The 20,966-nt window shown below is 53.4% G+C and overlaps 2 protein-coding genes across 2 annotated transcripts in view; both read left to right on the top strand.

The window, feature by feature from the left end:
- The window catches only part of Bsn (bassoon presynaptic cytomatrix protein), a 90,195-nt gene extending 83,811 nt beyond the window's left edge, over positions 1-6,384 (top strand). The window contains exons 7-12 of the mRNA XM_051139982.1: positions 139-980; positions 1,118-1,217; positions 1,840-1,971; positions 2,205-2,259; positions 2,600-2,692; positions 5,574-6,384. Of these exons, the coding sequence (XP_050995939.1) occupies positions 139-980; positions 1,118-1,217; positions 1,840-1,971; positions 2,205-2,245 (1,115 nt within the window). The 3' untranslated portion in view covers positions 2,246-2,259; positions 2,600-2,692; positions 5,574-6,384. The remainder of the gene's footprint in view (positions 1-138; positions 981-1,117; positions 1,218-1,839; positions 1,972-2,204; positions 2,260-2,599; positions 2,693-5,573) is intronic.
- A 4,517-nt stretch (positions 6,385-10,901) lies between these two features.
- On the top strand, positions 10,902-20,905 carry Apeh (acylaminoacyl-peptide hydrolase). Its single transcript, XM_051140117.1, has 22 exons — positions 10,902-11,048; positions 11,124-11,256; positions 11,711-11,837; positions 12,367-12,460; positions 12,704-12,779; positions 12,869-13,032; positions 13,195-13,332; positions 13,429-13,520; positions 13,602-13,642; positions 13,727-13,848; positions 14,253-14,313; positions 15,377-15,474; positions 16,000-16,051; positions 17,319-17,407; positions 17,798-17,936; positions 18,395-18,478; positions 18,558-18,638; positions 19,595-19,683; positions 19,779-19,969; positions 20,057-20,159; positions 20,246-20,352; positions 20,436-20,905. Exons 1-22 carry the CDS (start codon positions 11,037-11,039, stop codon positions 20,539-20,541), a joined length of 2,199 nt encoding a protein of 732 aa, XP_050996074.1. The 5' UTR covers positions 10,902-11,036; the 3' UTR covers positions 20,542-20,905.
- The last annotated feature ends 61 nt before the right edge of the window (positions 20,906-20,966 follow it).

Below are 20,966 nucleotides of genomic sequence, written 5' to 3'. Positions count from 1 at the left end.
CCTGGTTGTTGGAGGGTGGGGACCTAGTGACCTGCTTGTGGCTGTGGTGTCCACTCTCTGGTTCCCTTGCATGGCTTCAGCTAGGTCTCCTCTACAGCTAGCCAGGGGTTGATGGTGTTCTGTTTTTGGTCTCTGAAGCGTATCATCTGGGCCAGGAGGAGACAGACTGGTTTGATAAGCCCCGAGATGCCCGCTCTGACCGGTTCAGGCACCACGGGGGCCATGCAGTCTCCTCCTCCCAAAAGCGAGGCCCTGCCAGGCACAGCTACCACGACTACGATGAGCCCCCTGAGGAGGGCCTGTGGCCTCATGATGAGGGTGGTCCAGGCCGCCATACCTCAGCCAAGGAACACCGGCACCACAGTGACCACGGGAGGCACTCAAGCCGCCATGCTGGTGAGGAGCCAGGACGGCGTGCTGCCAAACCACATTCTCGGGATATGGGTCGCCATGAGACCCGGCCTCACCCTCAGGCCAGCCCTGGCCCTGCCATGCAGAAGAAGGGTCAGCCTGGGTATCCCAGCTCTGCTGATTACTCACAGACATCCCGTGCTCCATCAGCATACCATCATGCCTCTGACAGCAAGAAGGGCTCCCGGCAGGCCCACTCTGGGCCCACTGCACTGCAGCCAAAGCCAGAAGCCCAAGCACAGCCGCAGATGCAAGGTCGGCAGGCAGTTCCTGGACCACAGCAGTCGCAGCCACCATCATCCAGGCAGACGCCCTCAGGCGCAGCATCACGGCAGCCACAGCTGCAGCAGCAGCAGCAGCAGCAGCAGCAGCAGCAGCAGCAGCCACAGCAGCAGCCACAGCAACAGCAAGGTCTTGGCCAACAAGCTCCCCAGCAGGCTCCATCACAGGCTCGGCTGCAGCAACAGAGCCAGCCACCCCCTCGGGGCTCAGCCCCTGCTGCCAGCCAGCCAGCAGGCAAACCTCAGCCAGGCCCCACCACGGCCCCAGGGCCCCAGCCAGCAGGACTGGTAAGTTAGCACTCCTGTGCGTGGGTCTGGGACTCACCTAGGGCAGATGCAACAATTGAAGTTCGGATGTCCCCATGGCTTTAGGTGTGGGTGGGGTGGGGGCGAGCGGGATCTCAGCTATGGGTTCTGTGTTGCAGCCACGCGCAGAACAGGCAAGCAGCTCTAAAGCAGCAGCCAAAGCACCTCAACAGGGGCGGGCTCCTCAGGCCCAGCCAACCCCAGGACCTGGACCCGCAGGTGAGCTTTGCCTAGACCACTCAGACTGATCCTTCCCTGTACCACCAGGACCTCACCTCCCCACCCAGTGCATGCTCTCACCAGTAGGCTGCAGACCTCCTACCAGGAAACCAGCCTGGGCCAGCTAGGGCCCAGGGAACTCTATGCTAGAAGGCACTGGTGAGAAAGGGCCAGTGCCTTCTCTTTTTTTTTTTTTTTTTTTTTTTTTGGGTGTGTGTGTGTTTTGAGGCAGGGTCTTACTATGTACCCTTAGCTGGCCTGGAACTCGCTGTGTCAACCAGGTCAGCCTGGAACTCACAGAGATCCTCCTGCTCTGACGACAGGGTGCTGGGGTTAAAGTGTGCGCCACCACGCCCAGCTAGGCCACGGCTTCTTATCCCCTCCATCCTTACCCTTCCCTTTCCTCTGCCCCCTCGTCTTTCTCTCCCTTTAACCTTTGCCAATCTCCTGTATTTCCTGCTCTTCCTCCCAGCCTTTCTCTCCTTGTATTCATCTTCCTGGATTTATTCCTCTAGCCGTCCCCTTCTACGTCACAGGTTACCTACGCTCAGGTTCCCGCCTCCCCTCAGACCTCAAACAACCAAGCCTAGTGTTGTTCATGATGATGCTTTCTGTCCTATAGGGGTAAAGCCTGGAGCCAGGCCTGGGGGAGCCCCAGGAGCTCCTGCTGGTCAGCCGGGGGCAGAAGGAGAGAGTGTGTTCTCGAAGATCCTCCCCGGTGGGGCAGCCGAGCAGGCTGGAAAGCTGACAGAAGGTACCCACCGCCTTGGGTCTAACCCACACTGGGTGGGTGCGTCTCTGTTGGAGGTTGGGACACGGGATGACTCCAGGTCCAGTCACCAGGACACAGACCACCTGCTGGTACCCAGTGTTTTCTAGGAAGTCCTTGACCCAACCTTGGACCTTTCCCCCGACCAATGGCCCTGACTAGGAGGAGTCTGGCCCAGTTTCTGATGTCTCTCTCTCTCTCTGTTTTCTATGTCACAGCTGTCTCTGCTTTTGGCAAAAAATTTTCCTCGTTCTGGTGATTGTGTCCAGAAGGGTGAGTGTCTGTACCTGTCACGGTGGGAAAGGCCTGAGTCACTAGTGGTTGGGGGAGTCCTCTGGGGAGAGTCTGCTCTTCAGTGCATGGCATGGGGAGAGCCATAGCGTCCTCTTCTGGGAGGATGAAAGAAAAGAACAAGGACACTGCACAGAGCCTAAGCCATGGGGCAGCTCAGTAAGGTCCCCAGGAAAAGGAAGTCAGGGCTAATGTCCCTTTGTTTTTGTTTTTGTTTTTGTTTTTTGCCCCCCAGGCCCCCATGGTGTGCTCTCAGAGTGACGGGTTATAGGAAGGGGGCAATGCTGCAGAACTCAGTGCCTTCCTCTGTAATGTTCCACAGGTTCCTCAAGACCTGAAGAAAGGTGGTCTCATTGCTGTGGAAAAACCTCTGGAGTCAAAGGCCTGGGCGCAGCTCTGGACTCTGCGTATAACAGTGAGTGTCAGGACCATGTTAAAATAAACCAGTGGCCGGGTGGTGGTGGCCTTTAATCCCAGCACTCGGGAGGCAGAGGCAGGCCCATCGCTGTGAGTTCGAGACCAACCTGTTCTACAAATAGAGTTCCAGGATAGCCAAGGCTAGACAGAGAAGTCCTGCCCCCCCCCTAGTAAAATAAAATAAAATAAAAAAGATAAACCAGTGGAGTGGGGCAGGTTCCGTCCCTGAAAGCACAAACTAAAAAGGAGCCGGAATGCTTCTTTCAGCAGGGATGGGACTAGCAGCCCCCTCAGAGGTAGTGTGCTCGCCGACAGGATGGTAAAAGAGTCAGCTAGTCTTGGAAAAGGAGCCGGTGAAACCAACTGTACCCCTAAAACTTCAGGTCTGTATTCTGGACACTGAGTGTAAAGTCATCTTGAAAGACAGGCCAGACTAGATAGAACAGACTGTGGCTCTTACTGAAGACATTGATGCCTGGTGCTGGTGTCTCCAAACACACAAGAACTTAGCAGCTTTGGGCATGAAGTCAAGACACTCTTGGGTTCACAGGTTGTCCTCGAGGCTTACAAGGTGAAATAGGGAGAGAGGCAGACAGCAGAGGAACACGGATGAAAAGCAGCCGCAGGTCAGCTCGTCTTGGCCCAACCCTAGGTCAGCGAGAGAACAGGAAACCGCAGGGTAGGAGCCGCCTCTACCAGGACTGAAGACGGATGCTCCCTCTTGGAGCCTACCCTGGTCCTGGCCTTGGCCCTGCCTCTCTGGAAAGAAGAGGAACTGCCTCATGCAGAATCAGGGAGAGTAACTGAGCTGTTGGAGCAGTTCCTTGCACAGCCTATCACACCATCTCCCTGCGGCCTCTCGGTCTGCTCTTTTTTCCACTCCAGGGTTAAGAATATGGAGATACCTGGGCGGCCATGGTGGGGGCTCACTTTAAGGGAGCCTTGGAGCAGTAGGTGCTCTTGCTTAGATCAGGCCTGCTCTTGGTAGAGAAGACGCCGTGTGTGTCCAAGGACTGGAAGTCTTTCCAGGAACACGGAGGCACTGAAGGGCTCAATCTCTCATCCACTTGTTCAACAAATGCTTGCCAAGCCCCAGAAATGTGCCAAACCCTGTGTTACATGTTGGGGACATGATAGGAATAAAAACCAAGTCCCTGTCCTTTTAAGTCAGCACTCCACCAAGGGAAACAAAGCACAAATAAGTTTTAAAATAAAAACCTAGCCATGCATGGTAACATACATCTTTGATCCGAGCATTTGGAGGCAGAGGCAGGCAGATCTCTATGAATTTGATGTCAGCCTGGTCTACAGAGCAAGTTCCAGGACAGCCATCTGTCTCAAAAACAAACCAACAAAACAAAACACCTGCCCAAAGTAAATAAATAAATAAATACATAAAATAATTAAAAATAAATTTGAAAGGAATTTGTGAAGGTAGCAAGTGTTGTGTGGCAGCATTTCTGAACCAGCCAGAGCTGGGGCTACGTGAAGACTCAGTGCCGGCAGAGCTTCTGATACTGAGAGGAACTGGTAGACTCCAGGGACAGGCAGAGATGAGTACAACTAAGCCATAGCCTAGCGGAGCAGTGGAAGGAGCCATTTTGGGTGGGCACTGTAGACCAAAGTAAAGAGCTTGAGCTTTCTGCGAATGACAGCAACCACAGTGCTGCCAGTGTCCTCCCTGCCTTTGTGTAGGGGGGTGGACACCCCCACAGCCTTCCCTCTCACCTCGATGTTTTCTTGGTGTTCCCTGGAACAAACATACAATCTCAAGTGCTCCTCAGGGGAGGCGGGGTCCAGGGTAATACCCAGGCTGGCTTTGGGGCCAGAGAACTGCTAAGAAAGAAAGACAGTGCACATGTGCTTTGTTCTGTGTCCTGCTACGGTGTGGCCAGGCCACTGAGGCCACAGCTTGGTAGGTAAGAGCTCCCTCTGGTCCCAGCACTGGGCCAACAATTAGGCTAAGTGGTCAAATCTGTTCTATGTGTCCCCTGGTGTCTTATGTCACTTTCAGAGATGAGCTAGGAGAGCCTGTTTTTTGAAACAAAGCCCCATCTTCCCTCACTCTTCCTGTTTGTTTTTTATTTTTTTGAGACTGACTGGTCTGTAACTCAGTATACAGATCAAGCTGACTGTGAACTTGTAGTGATTCTCCTGCCTCCATTGTGTAAGGCTAGGATTACAGGTGTGCACTAACATACCTGGCTTCCTGCACTCTCAAGAGAAAGAAAAAGGAACTTTTTTTTTTTTTTTACAAAATACATTTGTCAAGGGCCAGCAAGATAGCTCAGTGGGTAAAGATGCTCACTGCCAACGCCTGACAATCTGACTTTGAATCCTAGAATACACATGGTGGAAAGAAAGAATCAACTTCTGCAGATTACCCTCTGACCTCCAGATGCGCGCGTGCACGCGCGCACACACACACACACACACACACACACACACACACACACTTTTTTTTTTTTAAAAAAGAAAGGAAGGAAGGAAGGAAGAAAAAGAAATGTTGAGTTGGATGGCAGCATATGCTTGTGGTCCCAGCTTCTCCATACGCTGAGGCAGGAGGATCACTCTAGTGTCACCTTGGGCAATATGATGATGCCCTGTTGTGTCAAATGGGAGAAAAGAAGGAGGGCTTTTCCTGGAGATCTGATCTTTCCTTCTTCGAATCCTTCCTTCAGTGATCTTCACCTTACACAAATACTAACCTCTCAATGCCTTGATAGAACAGAACCTTCTGGAACAAGAGAAACCTAGCCATTGCACGTGGCCATGCCTGAGAGCAATGTGAGGAGGGTGGGTTCTTGAAAAAAAAAAAAAAATATATATATATATATATGCTTCTTTCTTCCCTCTCTCTCTCTCTTCTCTTTTCAAAGCATCTACAATCTGGCAAACTCTTGGCCCAAAAATTCACACCAGGTGGGCCACAGCAGGCAGGCCTCAGCAGAGCACTGGATCTTTTCTAACAGCAGCTACCTAGGTGAAGCATCTGCTGGACCAGTAGGACCATTGGCTTGGGGGAACTTTCATGTCTTTCCAGAGACCCTGCCTTCCTCAGGCCAGCCGTCCTTGGAAGAGAGGAGCCCTCGCCAGAACTGTTGCTGCTGTGGCTGTCTGCTGCTCTTCCTGTAGCCTCCTGTGGCCTGGCCAGCCAGGCTTCCAATGCGTTATACACAGAGTTTAGGTGCACACTGCCCTCCCTCTAAGATGCCAGAAGTTTTTTCCACAGCCTTGGAGAGGGGCTTCAACTGAGGGCTGGGGGCCCTGGGCTCCGATTCCTTCACATTCCAGCTGGCCCAGATCCCTCTGCGGCCATAAGGCCTTGCCCCCTTCACCCTGTCCTCTGGGTGACACTGGAGCAGACCTCCACATGGCCAGCATGGGTTTGGGAGAACTTTACAAACATTAGGACCTAACACTGTCTCATCGCTGAAATAAGAGGCCATAGCACCGAAAAGCAGCGTGGGCACCGGCTGAGGCTTCTCCCAGCCCGTGGATGGCAGCATAACTAGGCTTGCCTGCCATCATCTTAAAGCCATCCCCCCAGCCATTGTGAGCATCTCAGCAGCACCGCCATTGTCTCCACCAGCCGGCTCCTCGGCTCCTTGTCTGTACACCTGGGGATTTCTTTTGATTTCAAGAACAGCCTTAATCATTCCAGTTTGATTTACATGTATACCTCATGAACATTTTGTTTGTTTGTTTGTTTTATTTTTCTTTCTCTCCCTTTCTTTTCTTTTTTCCCTTGGCCCCTCCCCTCCACCACCTTGTGACTGATGGTTTGGTTTCCTCTCTGCTCTGCCCCTGTTCAGCACATGGGGAGAAATGTTGATTAAGAAGCAATAGCGGGCAGCAGGCCACCAAGAGCACAAACCCAGGGCGAGGTCTAGGGAGGCCCCTCAGCCGCCTGTTTACTGTGCAATTCCAGTCCTTCTTAAGCCATCAGCAGTGGGCATGCTCAGGGCAGAGGAAGGGAAGGGCTCAGAGCCCTGTGCGGTTAGGGGAGTATGACACCATCTCTTCACCTGGTGAACTGGGCTGTGTGCCTCCCCAAAGCCCTTCCCGTGAAGGCCTCCCTTCATCTCGGGCACAGCCACAAGTCTCATCTCTAATGTTCTATGCAATGAAATATAAACCCTCAAAGACAACTGTTAATATTTAATAAATTCCATGTTACATATAAGGAGTTAATTGCAAACATGCAGTCGAGAAACTGGATAGATCTGCTCATGTCACCACCCCAACCCATCCTTGTCCTCACTTTGTGTGTGTGTGTGTGTGTCTGAGATGGAGAAAGCAAGAGCATGCATGTGTGTGTGTGCGCGCGCGCGTGTGTGTATGCGTACGTGTGCCAGTATAAATTCTAAGTCTGTGGCATGTTTGACCTGTGGCAGGACTCGCTGCTGCCAGGTGAGCCACCGCCTGTCTCGCAGTGGAGCATGCACGGCTCGCAGCTTCTTTGCACGATTTCATTCATTTTAAATGCTCGACCCTCTTGCTTGGAGTTCTTTTTGCCTCCAAACCTCTCCTTTAGGGGCACTTCTCCCTAACTTTGGCACAAGCTAGTAAAGACCTGCCAGAACCGGCTAAGAGTGCCAGGCCATGGAGCAGGCAGTGAGGCCCCCATAACCCTTGCAGTTTTTATCTGTCCACAATAGCAGATAATAATAATTAAAAAAAAAAAAAAACAAACCTCAGAGTAGACAGAGATAGGAGCCCTCACAGGATGCATGTGTGTGAACATCCTGTGGGTTTGCTGTAGGATTTCTGCTTGTATATCATTTTCCCCTCCTATCCCAGGCCTGAGCCAAAAGAATCTGCTCACTCCTGCCCAGTGGCCACTACCCAAGGGCAAAGCTGGGCTACATCTGGGGAGAGCAGAAGCAAAGGGATCCTGGCTGTGCCCGGGGATCCCTAGATCTCGACTGAACCTGCTCCATGTCTCACCTCAGTGGTGAGGAGTCTCAAAGGACTGACCCAAGGGGTCTGGCATGGAGCCGGGGGCCATACAGTACCCAGGAAGAGCTGGCTCCGGGCTCTTTGGCTGAAAATATCGTCCAGAGCAACTGTTGACATACATATCAGCTTCAATCCAAGCTCAGAAAGTTTGGCGAAAGCAAAGCTTCCTGAAGAGCCTGTGTCACCCTCTCCATGTCTGCCCAGGACTTGCCTCCTTCTCCTCCGAAGAAACATAAGCATTTCACTGCTGTCAGCACTTTCCTCACTGGTCCCGGGGGTGGAGGGGTAGGACAGACAATAATTGCCTGACCCCTTAGAAGTCTGACCTGCCTCCAGAGTGCTCTGATGTACACCATGCATTTCTCAGGGGTCCACATTTCTCATGCTTTATTACAAGGCCTACAAATCCTATAGAGCGGGATCCTGTCCCACCTTTGGCAGCTGCGGATGGGACAGTTAAAGCTATATTGGACTTAAGACCCTGAGTTCCTGGGATTTGGCTTTCTCTGTGCTGTGGGACATCTCAGAGATCAGAGCTGAGCTATATGGGGCTATCTGAGCAAGGGCTGAAGGAGACATCACGGAGGAAACTCAAGCCGCACAGACCCAGGCCTGTTCAGGATGTGACCAGCGTTTAGATCCTCAGGATCATGGCGATGTCCCTCTCCACTCATAGTCAAGGAATTCGACTAGGAACTGAGAGCACACAGGATGCCTGCCCACAGGTCAACCTCTGGCAGCCACCCTAGGCTCTAAAGTATTAACTTTGCAGCAGATTTCTTTTCTGGCTAGACTCTGAGTTTGACATTTCTGATGGCTGCCACTCTATCCCTGACTGTACCCACAGGACAGATGTTTGCCCCTTGTGAATATGGCTACAGTGGTCTTCTAGGTCATGAGTATCCTGGCCCCCATATTGACTCTGGGGCTATGACAGGCTTTTGCAGCTGAAGGACACGGTAAGCAATAGGTGCATCTCCAAATGGGTAAGAAGCCTCTGGGTAGAGTCCAGACTGTCTCCATTTTCCCCTCTCAGTGTCATAAGCAAGGGAACCCTCCTCTGCACACCCAAGGCCTCACCACGCTCAATTCATAGTGATGGTCCTCCTGTCATCACCTTTGTATTCTTAGGCAGGGCAAATGGCCTCAGGGCCCACAATGAGAGAACAGCAAGGGCAGCAGTCCTGGCCTGTCTTCTGGAGCCTGTGGGGAGTTTTTTTTCTAGGTAGGTCCTTTGCCACGAGAGTGCAGTCCTGCCCTATCAGCCCTTCTCCTCCCATGCTGTAAATATTTGTCATCATGGACTCCCAACAGGGTCGGAGGGACAGATCTACTCAACAGAAACTCCTTGGAGATGCCATCTCTGTCTCCCTGGGTGCCAGCACCCTGCTACCGTTATGCACCGGGTGGCACTGGAGAGCCATAGAAGTCGTGAGATACTGTCTGTGGAAGCATGTGTACATGAGTGTGTGTGTGTGTGTGTGTGTGTGTGTGTGTGTGCGTGTGTTTGTGCGTTCATGCACCCTGGAGAGCAGTGGCATCTACATTTCCCCTCTAGCTTCCATGTCGTTTTTGCTTTTCCTTCCCTCTCTTTCCTCCTCTTCTTCTTTATTTGAGGGGGAAGAGTGCTGTACAAAGTCAAACAAACAAGTTTACAGTTGTAAGTGCAATGACCCGAGTCCTCCACATGACCTTGTGAATTGTGTGCCGTCCTCCTGTGCTCTGTGAGAACTCGTGGTACTTCAGTGTCCCTCCCCTGTATTGTGACAAGGTATTTCTGTGGTATCAGAATAAAAGGACTTGATATAAATGACCTGCAGACTGTCTTTGGGATCGTTTCTAAAGTGAGAATGCTTAGCCAAACAAAGACCCAACAATATTCTCCACAGTTAAAGAAAAAGGTGAGAAAGAGCAAAATTTCAGAAGTGCTGGCGCTATGGGGGCTGAGTCCACATCAAGCCATTTAAAAATGTCCCTCCAGGAAGGTGCAAAGGTCAGTCCCAAGCCAAAGGGTTTCCATGGGGCAGTTTCCAGGATCCTGGTTCCCAGGATCTAGATGAGCAAGTGCCGCCCTCTGGTGCTCGTAAGCAAGCTTTACATCTGCTGGCCTTGCTCCAACTTTAGAATATTTTTTTATGGCTGAGATGCTAGTCCCTCCTTCAGTCAATATGGTTCAAGCCTGGTATGGTAGCACACATCTTTAATCCCAACACTTGGGAGGCAAAGGCGGTTGGGTCTCTGTGAGTTCAAGGCCAAGACTATGTGGAGAAACTAAACACGTACAATTCAAACATCACTAGAAAATAAACGGGCTTTAATATATATATATATATATATATATATATATATATATATATATATTTTTTTTTTTTTTTTTTTTTTTTTTTTTTTTTTTGTCTCAGGTAAGAAGGAAAGCACTCGTTCAAGGTGACCCAGAGCTGGTTTGAAAGACCATCCAGGCTCAAGCTTTTGCCCTCAACTGTCACCTAATTCAGCCTAGTCCTGTGCCGTGTGCAGGAGACTTTCTACTTTTAGGTGAAGTCTGACCTCACCTCTGCCCTTAGGGCAGGCTGAGACCCAATCTGCTTACGATCCGCATCAATGAGCCAATGAGAAGGGCGGTTTAAGGCTGTGGAAACAGATAGCTTTGAGGGCAAGTCTGGTGATTGATAAGCCGGGGGTGGGGGTGGGGCGGGCAGCACCCTTTGCTCGGTGCCCCAGGGCTCCGCCCGGGGACGTGCGTTTTTCTCTCCTATCTGCCTGGCTAGCAGTAAATGGGGACTCATAATCAGCCCCGGAGCTGAAAGAGATCCATGCGGGTGCCCTGCCCCGCAACGTGCAACGTTCGGGTTTCGTGGACTGCAAGTCTCTGTGTTTGGTTCCCACCCTTCCCCTCATCTTTAAGGACCCATTGGTGTTCATCTGAGGCCCCGCCCTTAGAATGCTCAGGCTTTCTCTCAGAACCCTGAGCTTTCTCCTCATAGTCTGGCCCTACTGCCTTCGCTCTTCCTAGACCTCGCCCATCCCTGAACACCAGCTCTGTATTCCGCTGCTCCACCTCCGCCCTCACTCTTCAGAGACCTACTGCTTCCGCTCTCTAAAAAGCTCAGGACTCGACTCACACCTTCCACCTCCCAGTACTCCGCGACTGAAATAATAGCCCTTTTCACTAGGTTCCCGTTCCGCCCCCCTCTGGGCGGATCCTTTGTAGGTCCCGCCTTATTACCATCAAGGCACCGCCCCCGCCGACTGGCCCAAGCTTAAACAAGGCCCCGCCTGTCCCAGGTCGCCTCCGGGTGTAGCGGAAACTGGGGGGCCGCCCTAGGCCCCGCCCTTGAAGTCTCACTTCCGGGCCTTAGGGGCTACTGAAGGAAAGGACTATGGAGCGTCAGGTGAGGGCTCGGCCCGCGGCCCCCGTGGCCTCTGTCGCCCGGGCTGAGCCTGACCCTGGTGTGTACCCTGCGCAGGTGCTGCTGAGTGAGCCCCAGGAGGCGGCGGCGCTGTACCGGGGCCTCAGCCGCCAGCCTGCGCTGAGCGCCGCCTGCCTGGGCCCGGAGGTCACCACGCAGTATGGGGGCCTCTATCGGACCGTGCACACTGGTGTGTAGACAGAGGGAACTGGGTGGCGGCGGGCCGTGCACCCAGGTGGAGAGGTGGGGGATGTGGAGGGCTCGCTGCTTGACGGTACACCCGGGTATCGGGAGGAAACCCAGCCGTAGCTCCTGCGCACAGGTGTTTTGGGGGCCGTCGTTGGCCTTACTGGCTAGTAATGCCCGTAAATGAGTTGAAGGTGTGGAAGTAAAATTCAGACCTGGGTGCAAGATGTGGCGCTTGCAGGACTCTCCAGCCCGTATGCATGCTATCAGTAGTGAGTTGTCCCCAAGTGGCTGTCAACTCAAGCCCTGGAAGCGTAGACTTGGCTTATGACAGGTGAAGTGTTGTCCAGGCGTTACTCAGGGTGTCTGGAGACAGACTGGGAAAGGCAGGCCTTGATGGCTGGGCAGTGGTCCAGACTGGCCGAGACAAGTTGTGCAGTCTCACGTCTCCCTTGCAGAGTGGACTCAGAGGGACTTGGAGCGAATGGAAAACATCCGATTCTGCCGCCAGTACCTAGTATTCCACGACGGAGACTCGGTGGTGTTTGCCGGGCCTGCGGGCAACAGTGTGGAGACTCGGGGGGAGTAAGTGTGAGAGGAGTTTGCAGACAAGACCACAGCCACTTGCCATGCCAGCCTTTCATATGTGTCCCACTAGGTGTCCTTAGGGTGTAGAGCCCCATACCTGTCCCCTTCAGGGACAACTTTGGGGAAGCAAAGAACCGGGTGCCCGCTCCTTAAGAGCATGTTTGGCCTCTGGAGACATGGCCTGAGACATACTAGAAGCTTCCTCCAAACTAGGTCCTAGGTCCCAGAGAATCTGGAGAGAGTCAAGGCTAGCTAGGTCGAGGCCGGAAGTCCCTCAATAGCTGATAATGGGATTGGAGTCCCAAGCGTCTTATCTAGGAGTTAGCTGGGGAGTTCGACTCCAGCGTTGCCCTCTGATCTCGCAGAACCAGACTCATAAATAAAGGCTCCTAAAGAAGGGAAGGAAAGAGAGAGTCTCGTCTATGAGGTTGTGACCAGTGAAGAGGCAGCACAAGGCTGTTTGGGGGGCGTGGCATAATCCTGACCTGCAACCCCCCCTACCCCCAACCCCCGACCCCATTCTCAGGCTGCTCAGCAGAGAGTCTCCTTCCGGCACCATGAAAGCTGTGCTGCGCAAGGCTGGAGGCACAGTCCCAGGAGAAGAGAAACAGTATTTGGAGGTGAGTCTGCAAGGATGTGGTGGCAGGCAGCAGGTTCCTGAGCCCCACGGCTGAGGCTCTGGCGAGGGGGCCGGCAGCAGGTTCCTGAGCCCCACGGCAGAGGCTCTGGTGAGCAGGCCGGGCAGCAGGTTCCTGAGCCCCACGGCAGAGGCTCTGGCGAGGGGGCCGGGCAGCAGGTTCCTGAGCCCCACGGCAGAGGCTCTGGTGAGCGGGCCAGGCAGCCTGATGCCCAGGTGTCCTCAGGTCTGGGAGAAGAATCGGAAGCTCAAGAGTTTCAACCTGTCGGCACTGGAGAAACACGGGCCTGTGTATGAGGACGGTGAGGCACCTGGCTGGTAAGCAGGCCGGGTGGGCAGAAGGGGCAACCGTAGCTCTGGGCTCCCCCTGATCCTGCCTCCCTGCATCCAGACTGCTTTGGCTGCCTCTCCTGGTCATACTCAGAGACACACTTGTTGTATGTGGCGGAGAAGAAACGCCCCAAGGCTGAGTCCTTCTTTCAGACCAAAGCCTTGGACGTCAGTGCCAGCGAGGACGAGATGGCCAGGCCGAAGAAGCCAGACCAGGCCACCAAGGTGCTTGCAGTGTGGCCAGGCCATGGAGGTCCTGCTGGGCAGCCCTGCAACTCAGTGTACCCCCTTGCACCGCACCTAGTGGCCCCGGGGAGGCACTCGCTTCTGTGAGCCAGGGTCAGGGTTCTGGAGAGCCTCTGGGCATCAAGTGTCCTCTGTTCTCAGGGGGATCAGTTTGTATTCTACGAAGACTGGGGAGAGACCATGGTTTCTAAAAGCACCCCTGTGCTCTGCGTGCTGGACATCGAGAGTGGCAACATCTCAGTGCTTGAGGGCGTCCCTGAACATGTGTCCCCTGGTCAGGTCAGCAGCAGCTTGGCCTGGTCCCCTCCTGTAGTTGGGGTTCACTGCTTGAGCAATTATCTCTTGCTTATACCTACCTCATGGTCTTGTTTACAGGCTTTCTGGGCCCCTGGAGACACGGGTGTGGTGTTTGTGGGCTGGTGGCATGAGCCTTTCCGGCTAGGTATCCGTTTCTGCACCAATCGCAGGTGAGGGAGGGAATGGGGCGGGGCAGAGGGCCCCCAAGGGCCAGCTGACCGTAGAGTTGAGTGTCTTTCTGACCTTTCCAGATCAGCCCTGTACTATGTGGACTTGAGTGGGGGCAAGTGTGGTAAGTGACTGGTACCCACATGTGCTCTTCTGACCCCTATGAGCCTTTCCTAGTCTGTGATCCTCACATTTCTCTGTGGCCTAGAACTACTTTCGGATGATTCCCTGGCTGTTTGTTCTCCTCGGCTGAGCCCAGACCAGTGCCGCATTGTCTACCTGCAGTACCCATCTCTGCTGCCTCATCATCAGTGTAGCCAGCTATGCCTGGTGAGCTAGAGGTGGATGGGAGTAGGAGGACGGTTAGCTTCTTTCTAGGGGATGAGAGCCAAAGGGCCAGCATCATCTCCCCCTCGGGCCCTCGCCTGTCCGCAGCATATCAGTAGCCTGACCTTTCAAGGTAGGACCTGTAGGTTTGGGTACTCTGCAGGGCTCACCATCTCAAGAGCACCCTCCAGGGGTGCTTGTCTCTTGGTTCTCATCCACAGGGTAGGAGAGCTCTGCTCTCTGGTGGAAGTCCAAGGGACATGCCTACCTGAGACCCTTATGGGCATCTGGTCCAGGCTACCATCTCTTCCCAAGGCAATCCAAAGTTGTCACCAAAAGGGCTAGATAGCAGCGCTCGACCTTGAGACCCATGCTCTGGCGGCTTTGACCATTGTTTTCTCTTGCAGCATGACTGGTACACGAAGGTCACCTCAGTGGTGGTGGACATTGTGCCTCGGCAGCTGGGAGGTGAGGGGGTGCCTGGCTGGGGAGATCAGTAGAGCCTGTATTTCTGTTCCTCCCTCCTGGGTTCCTTCAGAGGACCCTCTCTCCTGCTAGTCCAGTTGTGCGCCCAGCCCCAACAGGCATAGAAGACACGACTATGGGTAATAGCCTGATAGAAAGCTGTTGAGTAGACCTGTACTGACATCAGAGTGCCCGAGTTGGCTGGGGATGAGTCTCAGCAAGTATTCTAGTTTGGAATGCTTGAGAAGCACTGGGCCTGGGGGTTCTGCGTTACCCTGTATTCCACCCGGCACCCCAGCACCCTTTGCCCAGCCTAAGTCCTCTGAAAAGGTGGCTCTTGGCTAAGAGGCTTCTCTGTCAACATCAGGTGTTTACAGCTCTGCTTGCAATCCTAGGCCATCCCAAGGGTATGGGGAGGAAAGCCTTGTTTTCTCAAGCCGTCCGGGAAAGTCTAACCAGGGGTCCAGCGGGCAGGTGCCGTGGACAAAGATGCAGGGATACAGTGAGAATGTAGCTCAGTGGTAAAGCACATGGCTAGCACTTTATATTTGATCCTTAGCACACGGCTTCTTTAGGTTGCAAGGACACAGTAATAGGGACCTAATCTGAAGGTCAGCTGTGCCTCCTTGGATAGCCCTCAAGCCTCCGCGAGCTTCTGTTTCCTCTTCACTGGTGGAAAAGGTGGTTGCCTCCACCTTCAGAGCAAGACTATAGTGAAAGGCAGGGCTTGCCGAGCTCAGGAGCGGGGCAGTATTCAGCACTCTGCTGGACGAACATATCGTCTTAGTAAGGTCACCAAAGCCCCACAGGGAACAGCTCATAGCAAAGCATCCGAGTTTGCCTCAGAAGCTTGTCATCCCTGCCTCTTCGGGTCCTCAGAAGTCTCCGGCTTTCCCTTCACCTCCTACTCAGTAAATCAACATTGCCAAGGGCACCCTCATGTTTGGGACTGTCATTCTACCACAGATTGCAGGGGTCCTGGGTGAATTCCCCAACATCCTAGTCTTGATCCCCCCCCCCCAACCCTCCACTCTTAGCTGAAGCCCAAGCCTTTCTGTCTTTGCAGAGAACTTCTCTGGGATCTACTGCAGTCTTCTGCCTTTGGGGTGCTGGTCAGCTGACAGCCAGAGAGTGGTCTTTGACTCAGCGCAGCGCAGTCGGCAGGTAAAAGCCCCTGTTTATTATGGGAGGCAGCATCAACATTTGCCCTGTGATCATCTGCCAAGGACCCTAGGACCTGGGGCAGAGTGTGTGGATGCCCCTAGAGGAATGCCTGGTCCCAAAGTCTTACTGAACCCTTGAGGCCTTTGCAGCCTTCCTTGAGGGGACCAAATGTCTTGGTGCCCTACAGCAGAGCCTTAGGCCTGTTTTCCAGGGGGAGGACCTAGGGCTGTCTCTGAGGTGGGTCCCTGAGCACTTCCTAAGGGCAGCTGATTGAGACTTGATGAGTCCTCTTGGAGGGATGAGTGGAGGTACCCATAAGGTACCACAGGCCTTTGGATGTAATGACATTTGTTCTCACATCCTCAAGTGGGACTCAGTGGCACTCCTGTACCTTGCCTGTATGTTGTGAAAGAACTGAGATTTGAATCTGATCCCAGATACTCCCTGGTGCACAGAGTAGCCATAGGGACAGGCCCCATAGGGCTGTTGGATGTGGTGCTACAAGTGGTCTCCCCTCTGTTTAAGGACCTGTTCGCTGTGGACACCCAGACCGGCAGTGTTACCTCCCTGACAGCTGGTGAGCAGGACATCTGCAGGGCGGGTGGATGGGAGCCAGGTTAGGCGTGAGGCTGGAGCTAGATGTGGGGCAGCAGTGGTGCTCTCCATCATTCCTAACCTTTGCCAGCATGCCCTAACGATCTAGCCAACACCACCTGCTTTGCTCCAATGCCCTTTTGTACTTAACCTCCATATGCCTGGCCTCATAGCCCCACCCCCATCCTAAAGTCTACAGACCTTTCTTGCCAAGCTGTCACAGTCATCCATTTCCTTCCTACACCCTGGAGAAGCCCTGGTTGGGTCTCTACCTTTCCCACACTTGCAGCTTTTGTCTGCCTCTGAAGTAGCCATTGAGTTCTCCACCTGCCTTGACTCTACATACACCTCCAGAGAGACGCTGCCTCGCTTAGGGTTTCTATCGCTGTGACGAGGTACCCATGATGGAGGCATTCTTTTTTGTTTTGTTTTTCAAGACAGGTTCTCTGTGTAGCCTTGGCTATCGTGGACTCACTTTGTAGACCAGGCCGGCCTCGAACTCACAGCGATCTGCCTGCCTCTGCCTCCCAAGTGCTGGGATTAAAGGCGTGCACCACCAAACCTGGCAGGAAAACATTTAATTGGGGCTGGTTTACAGTTTCAGAGGTTTAGTCCATTATTGTCATGGTGAGAAGCATGGCGGCCTGCAGGCAGACATGGTGCTGGAGAAGGAGCTGAGAGTTCTCCATCTTGATTGGCAGGCAGCAGGAAGAGAGAGTGACTGACAGTGGACCTGGCATGAACTTCTGAAACCTCAAAGCCCACCCTCAATGACAGGCTTCCTCTAACAAGGCCACACCTCTTAATAGTGATGCTTCTTATGAGTCCGTGGGGACCATTTTTATTCAACCACTACAGATGCCAAAGTTTTGTTCTAATTCTGCATCTCTGGCTTGGGACAAAGTTCATTACTGGGGTATTTGCCTAGCATACACACAGCCTAATGCACATAAGTAAGTACATGAGTAAATAAACCTTAGACCCTGCCCTTCCCCCGACTCAGTGTTTTGGGTTAGGTTGCCATCCTTTCTACACTGCAGTCATTGGAGTAGGTAGACTACCTTGGTAGCTTTATGAGGCCTTAGGTCTGGCAGTTCCTGAGCACAGCCAATGTCTGTCGGATAAACAAGAGATTGAACATGAGGCTTACCGGGATGTGCAGTTAGGCTTTTGTAAGAGATGCACTTCGGGGTTGCAGGTAGAAAAGTGGTGGCCCCTGCCAGGCTCTTACGGTCATCTGCTTCCTCCAGGGGGGTCAGGTGGAAGCTGGAAGCTGCTTACAATTGACCAAGACCTTATGGTGGCCCAGTTCTCCACGCCCAATCTGCCCCCGAGCCTGGTGAGTATTGGTGGGTCGCAGGCTGGAAGACAGGAATTACAAGCTTCCACACCATAGAGCTGGGCCCAGAGACTGACCAGGGCTGGTCAGCACGTAGAAGGGCAGAGCCTTGGATTCAGTCTAGTCCTGTGGCTCACTGTGCTTGGCACTTATGAGTAGGAGCTAGCATTTTCACCACCCTGAATAGTGTGCCTACAGAAGTGCCGAGGCCTGTGTTATCAGAGTTTAGGGAGACAGACAAACTCAGAGGCCAAGAAACGAGGTCATGGTGGGGGTGGTTCATATGTAGATATATATGGGCATACACCACTCACAAGAATTTATGCTGTGCCCTTTGGAGATGGGTTCCTGAGATCTGGCCACCTGTGACACTTTCCTTCCCCTTGGCAGAAAGTTGGGTTCCTGCCTCCTGCTGGGAAGGAGCAGTCTGTGTCGTGGGTGTCCCTGGAGGAGGCTGAACCCATTCCTGACATCCACTGGGGCATCCGTGTGCTACACCCACCTCCAGACCAAGAGAATGTACAGTATGGTGAGCTGGGCCGGCGGCAGGTGACCCCTCTCCACATCCCCAGCACGCAGCATCCGTGCTGCCCCTCCCTAGCTCACAGGGCAGGGTTTCTAGGATTGCCTCTAAGATCCTTTCTGTTCTCATGGTCATGGGGCGTAGCATTCAGAGCTCTGAACACCAGCTGTGCTCTGCAGTACCAGGTCCTGCCAGGGCATATCATCTGTGCTGAGAAAACTCAGGTCCAAAGGAATAGGCTGCACACAAGGCTTACGTGACTACACCAGAATGCTATCCTTTCAGACAGTAGTGCCCTCTGACTAGGCAGAGAGCACACGTTTTATGGGCCCGTGTGTCATGGCGTGGGCTCCCTTACAGGCCTGTTTCAGCTCAGTCTCATGCCATAGCTGCAGATGGGCCTTGGCTGGAGGTGCCTTTGTGAAGTAGGACTGGTCTTGCTGACTACTGCCTTTTTCTTGCAGCTGACCTTGACTTTGAAGCAATCCTTTTGCAGCCCAGCAACCCTCCAGATAAGACCCAGGTGCCCATGGTCGTCATGCCCCATGGTAGGTATCTATCTGGGAGCCCTTGCCTTCCTACCACCCCTCCCAGCTGGTCCTTTTATCCTCTGCGTCCTGCCTACAGGGGGACCCCATTCATCCTTCGTCACTGCCTGGATGCTGTTCCCAGCCATGCTTTGCAAGATGGGCTTTGCAGTGCTACTGGGTAAGAACGAACCTGCAATTCCAGTAGGGTTTGGTGAGGTGATGAGGCAGCCTTGGCCTGTATGTGCCCCATGGCTGCCATGTCACGTTGCTCAGGAGGCTTTTCTATAGTTTTGTTACTAGGAGCCAGGCGCGGTGGCACATTCCTTTAATCCCAGCACTCAGGAAGCAGAGGCAAGTGGATTGCTGTGAGTTCGAGGCCAGCCTGGTCTACAAAAAGCAGGTCCAGGACAGCCAAGGCTACACAGAGAAACCTTGTCTTGAAAAACCAAAAAAAAAGGGAAAAAGAAATCACTACTAAGATTAGGCAGTGGTGGCGCACACCTTTAATCCCAGCACTTTGGGAAGCAGAGGCAGGTAGAGTTCAAGCAAGGCCAGCCACACAGAGAAACTCTGTCTCCAAAAAAAAAAAAAAAAAAAAAAAAGCTGGACCTTTAATCCCAGCACTTGGGAGGCAGAGGCAGGTGGATCGCTATGAGTTCGAGGACAGCCTAGTCTACAAAGCGAGTCTAGGACAGCCAAGGCTTCACAGAGAAACCTTGTATCGAAAAACAAAAACAAAACAAACAAAAAAGAGAGAAAGAAAAGAAACTATTACTAAAGAATTCCCTGACCCAGCCTCTGGCTTCATAACCTGGTAGTCGTGTGGATTAACTCGAAGCTTCCATGGAAAGCGTGTTGTGGTGTCTGGGGAGCAGCCTCTTTTGGCTACTTCCCCTTGACAGCCTGTGGTGCAGCAGGCCATGTGTGGTGGTGCATACCTGTAATCCCAGTAGCCAGGAGGCAGAGGCGGGTGGATCTCTGTGAGTTCAAGGCCAACCTGGTCTACAAAGTGAGTCCAGGACAGCCAAGGCTACACAGAGAGGCCCTGTCTCAAAAATCAAAAGCAAAAAATCAGATATGTGGAATGGGGTTGAACACTGAGAATATTGCCTGACCATCTTGTCTCACTTTTAGTGAACTACCGTGGCTCCACCGGCTTTGGCCAAGACAGCATCCTTTCTCTCCCAGGCAATGTGGGCCATCAGGACGTGAAAGATGTCCAGGTAGCAGGGTGCTGGGGCTCGGACAGGGAGGGTGGATTCATGCCTCTGTTTGGCTGGCAGGAAGCTGGCTGTAGCGTGCTCTGCCCACCTTTTAGTTTGCAGTAGAGCAGGTGCTCCAGGAGGAACACTTCGATGCAAGACGTGTGGCCCTCATGGGTGGCTCTCATGGTGGATTCCTCTCCTGCCACCTGATTGGTCAGTTCCCAGAGACCTATAGTGCCTGTATAGCCCGGAACCCTGTCATCAACATCGCCTCCATGATGGGCTCCACTGACATCCCTGACTGGTGGGTGCATATCAGAGGCCCCTGCCCGCCCTCTCACCCCATATTCCCCTGGAGACCCTGTAGTCTGCATCTCTTGGTGTTCTATAGGTGTGTGGTGGAGGCTGGCTTCCCATATAGCAACGACTGCCTGCCAGACCTGAGTGTGTGGGAGGAGATGCTGGCTAAGTCACCCATCAAGTACATCCCTCAGGTAGCCAGGTGTCCTTGAGTGTGCCGCCTGTCCCCCCAGAATCCGGAGCTCTGCTCACCACACCTCCTTGCTCCCCATACACCTAGGTGAAGACACCGGTATTACTGATGCTGGGCCAGGAGGACCGGCGGGTACCCTTCAAGCAGGGCATGGAGTATTACCGTGCCCTCAAGGCCCGGAACGTGCCTGTTCGGTGAGTAGCACAGGGTGGTCCTGGCAGGTGGTGGCAGCTAAGAGGCCAGGACCCTCCAACCTCATGTGCTGTTGCTCATCTAGGCTCCTGCTCTATCCCAAGAGCACCCACGCGCTGTCAGAGGTGGAGGTGGAGTCAGACAGCTTCATGAATACTGTGCTTTGGCTGCACACACACTTGGGCAGCTGAGGCCCTGCCATTCCTTGTGAGCTGGTCGGACATCTCGCACTTTGCTCAGGACCTGGCAGGACAGCCCAGAGGCTTTCTGGGCTCTGGACTCTGAATGAGTGGGCAGAGGGATGTGGACTACGTAGTCATAATAAACGTGGACACAGAGCCTGCTTTGCGCTGGTACTTTGTACCAAGCCATCCCCAACCCTAGACCCCACCGTGGGGTTTGATAGCCACATCTCTGTCGCCTGTCAGAGAGGAACCATGAAAGACTCAACCCTGCCTGTGCAGGCCAGGTGGGACTGGCGCAGACCAACATAGCTCTCTCGGCTACAGTCCTGTCCACTGGAAACTGCTCTGCACTATCCTTGTGTCCCCAGGAGCGCCTCTGGAAGATGAGTGACACCCTGCCCAGCCACAGTTGTCCCAGGATCAGAACACCC

The sequence above is a fragment of the Acomys russatus genome, chromosome 32 (assembly GCF_903995435.1).
Source record: "Acomys russatus chromosome 32, mAcoRus1.1, whole genome shotgun sequence".
Classification (NCBI taxonomy): Eukaryota; Metazoa; Chordata; class Mammalia; order Rodentia; family Muridae; genus Acomys; species Acomys russatus.
This window is presented reverse-complemented; position numbering and strand designations above follow the sequence as displayed.

Coding starts and splice junctions, on each gene's coding strand:
- Apeh (XM_051140117.1), top strand. Junction 12,461..12,703: donor AAGAGAAACAGTATTTGGAG/GTGAGTCTGCAA, acceptor AGGTGTCCTCAG/GTCTGGGAGAAGAATCGGAA. Junction 12,780..12,868: donor CGGGCCTGTGTATGAGGACG/GTGAGGCACCTG, acceptor CCCTGCATCCAG/ACTGCTTTGGCTGCCTCTCC.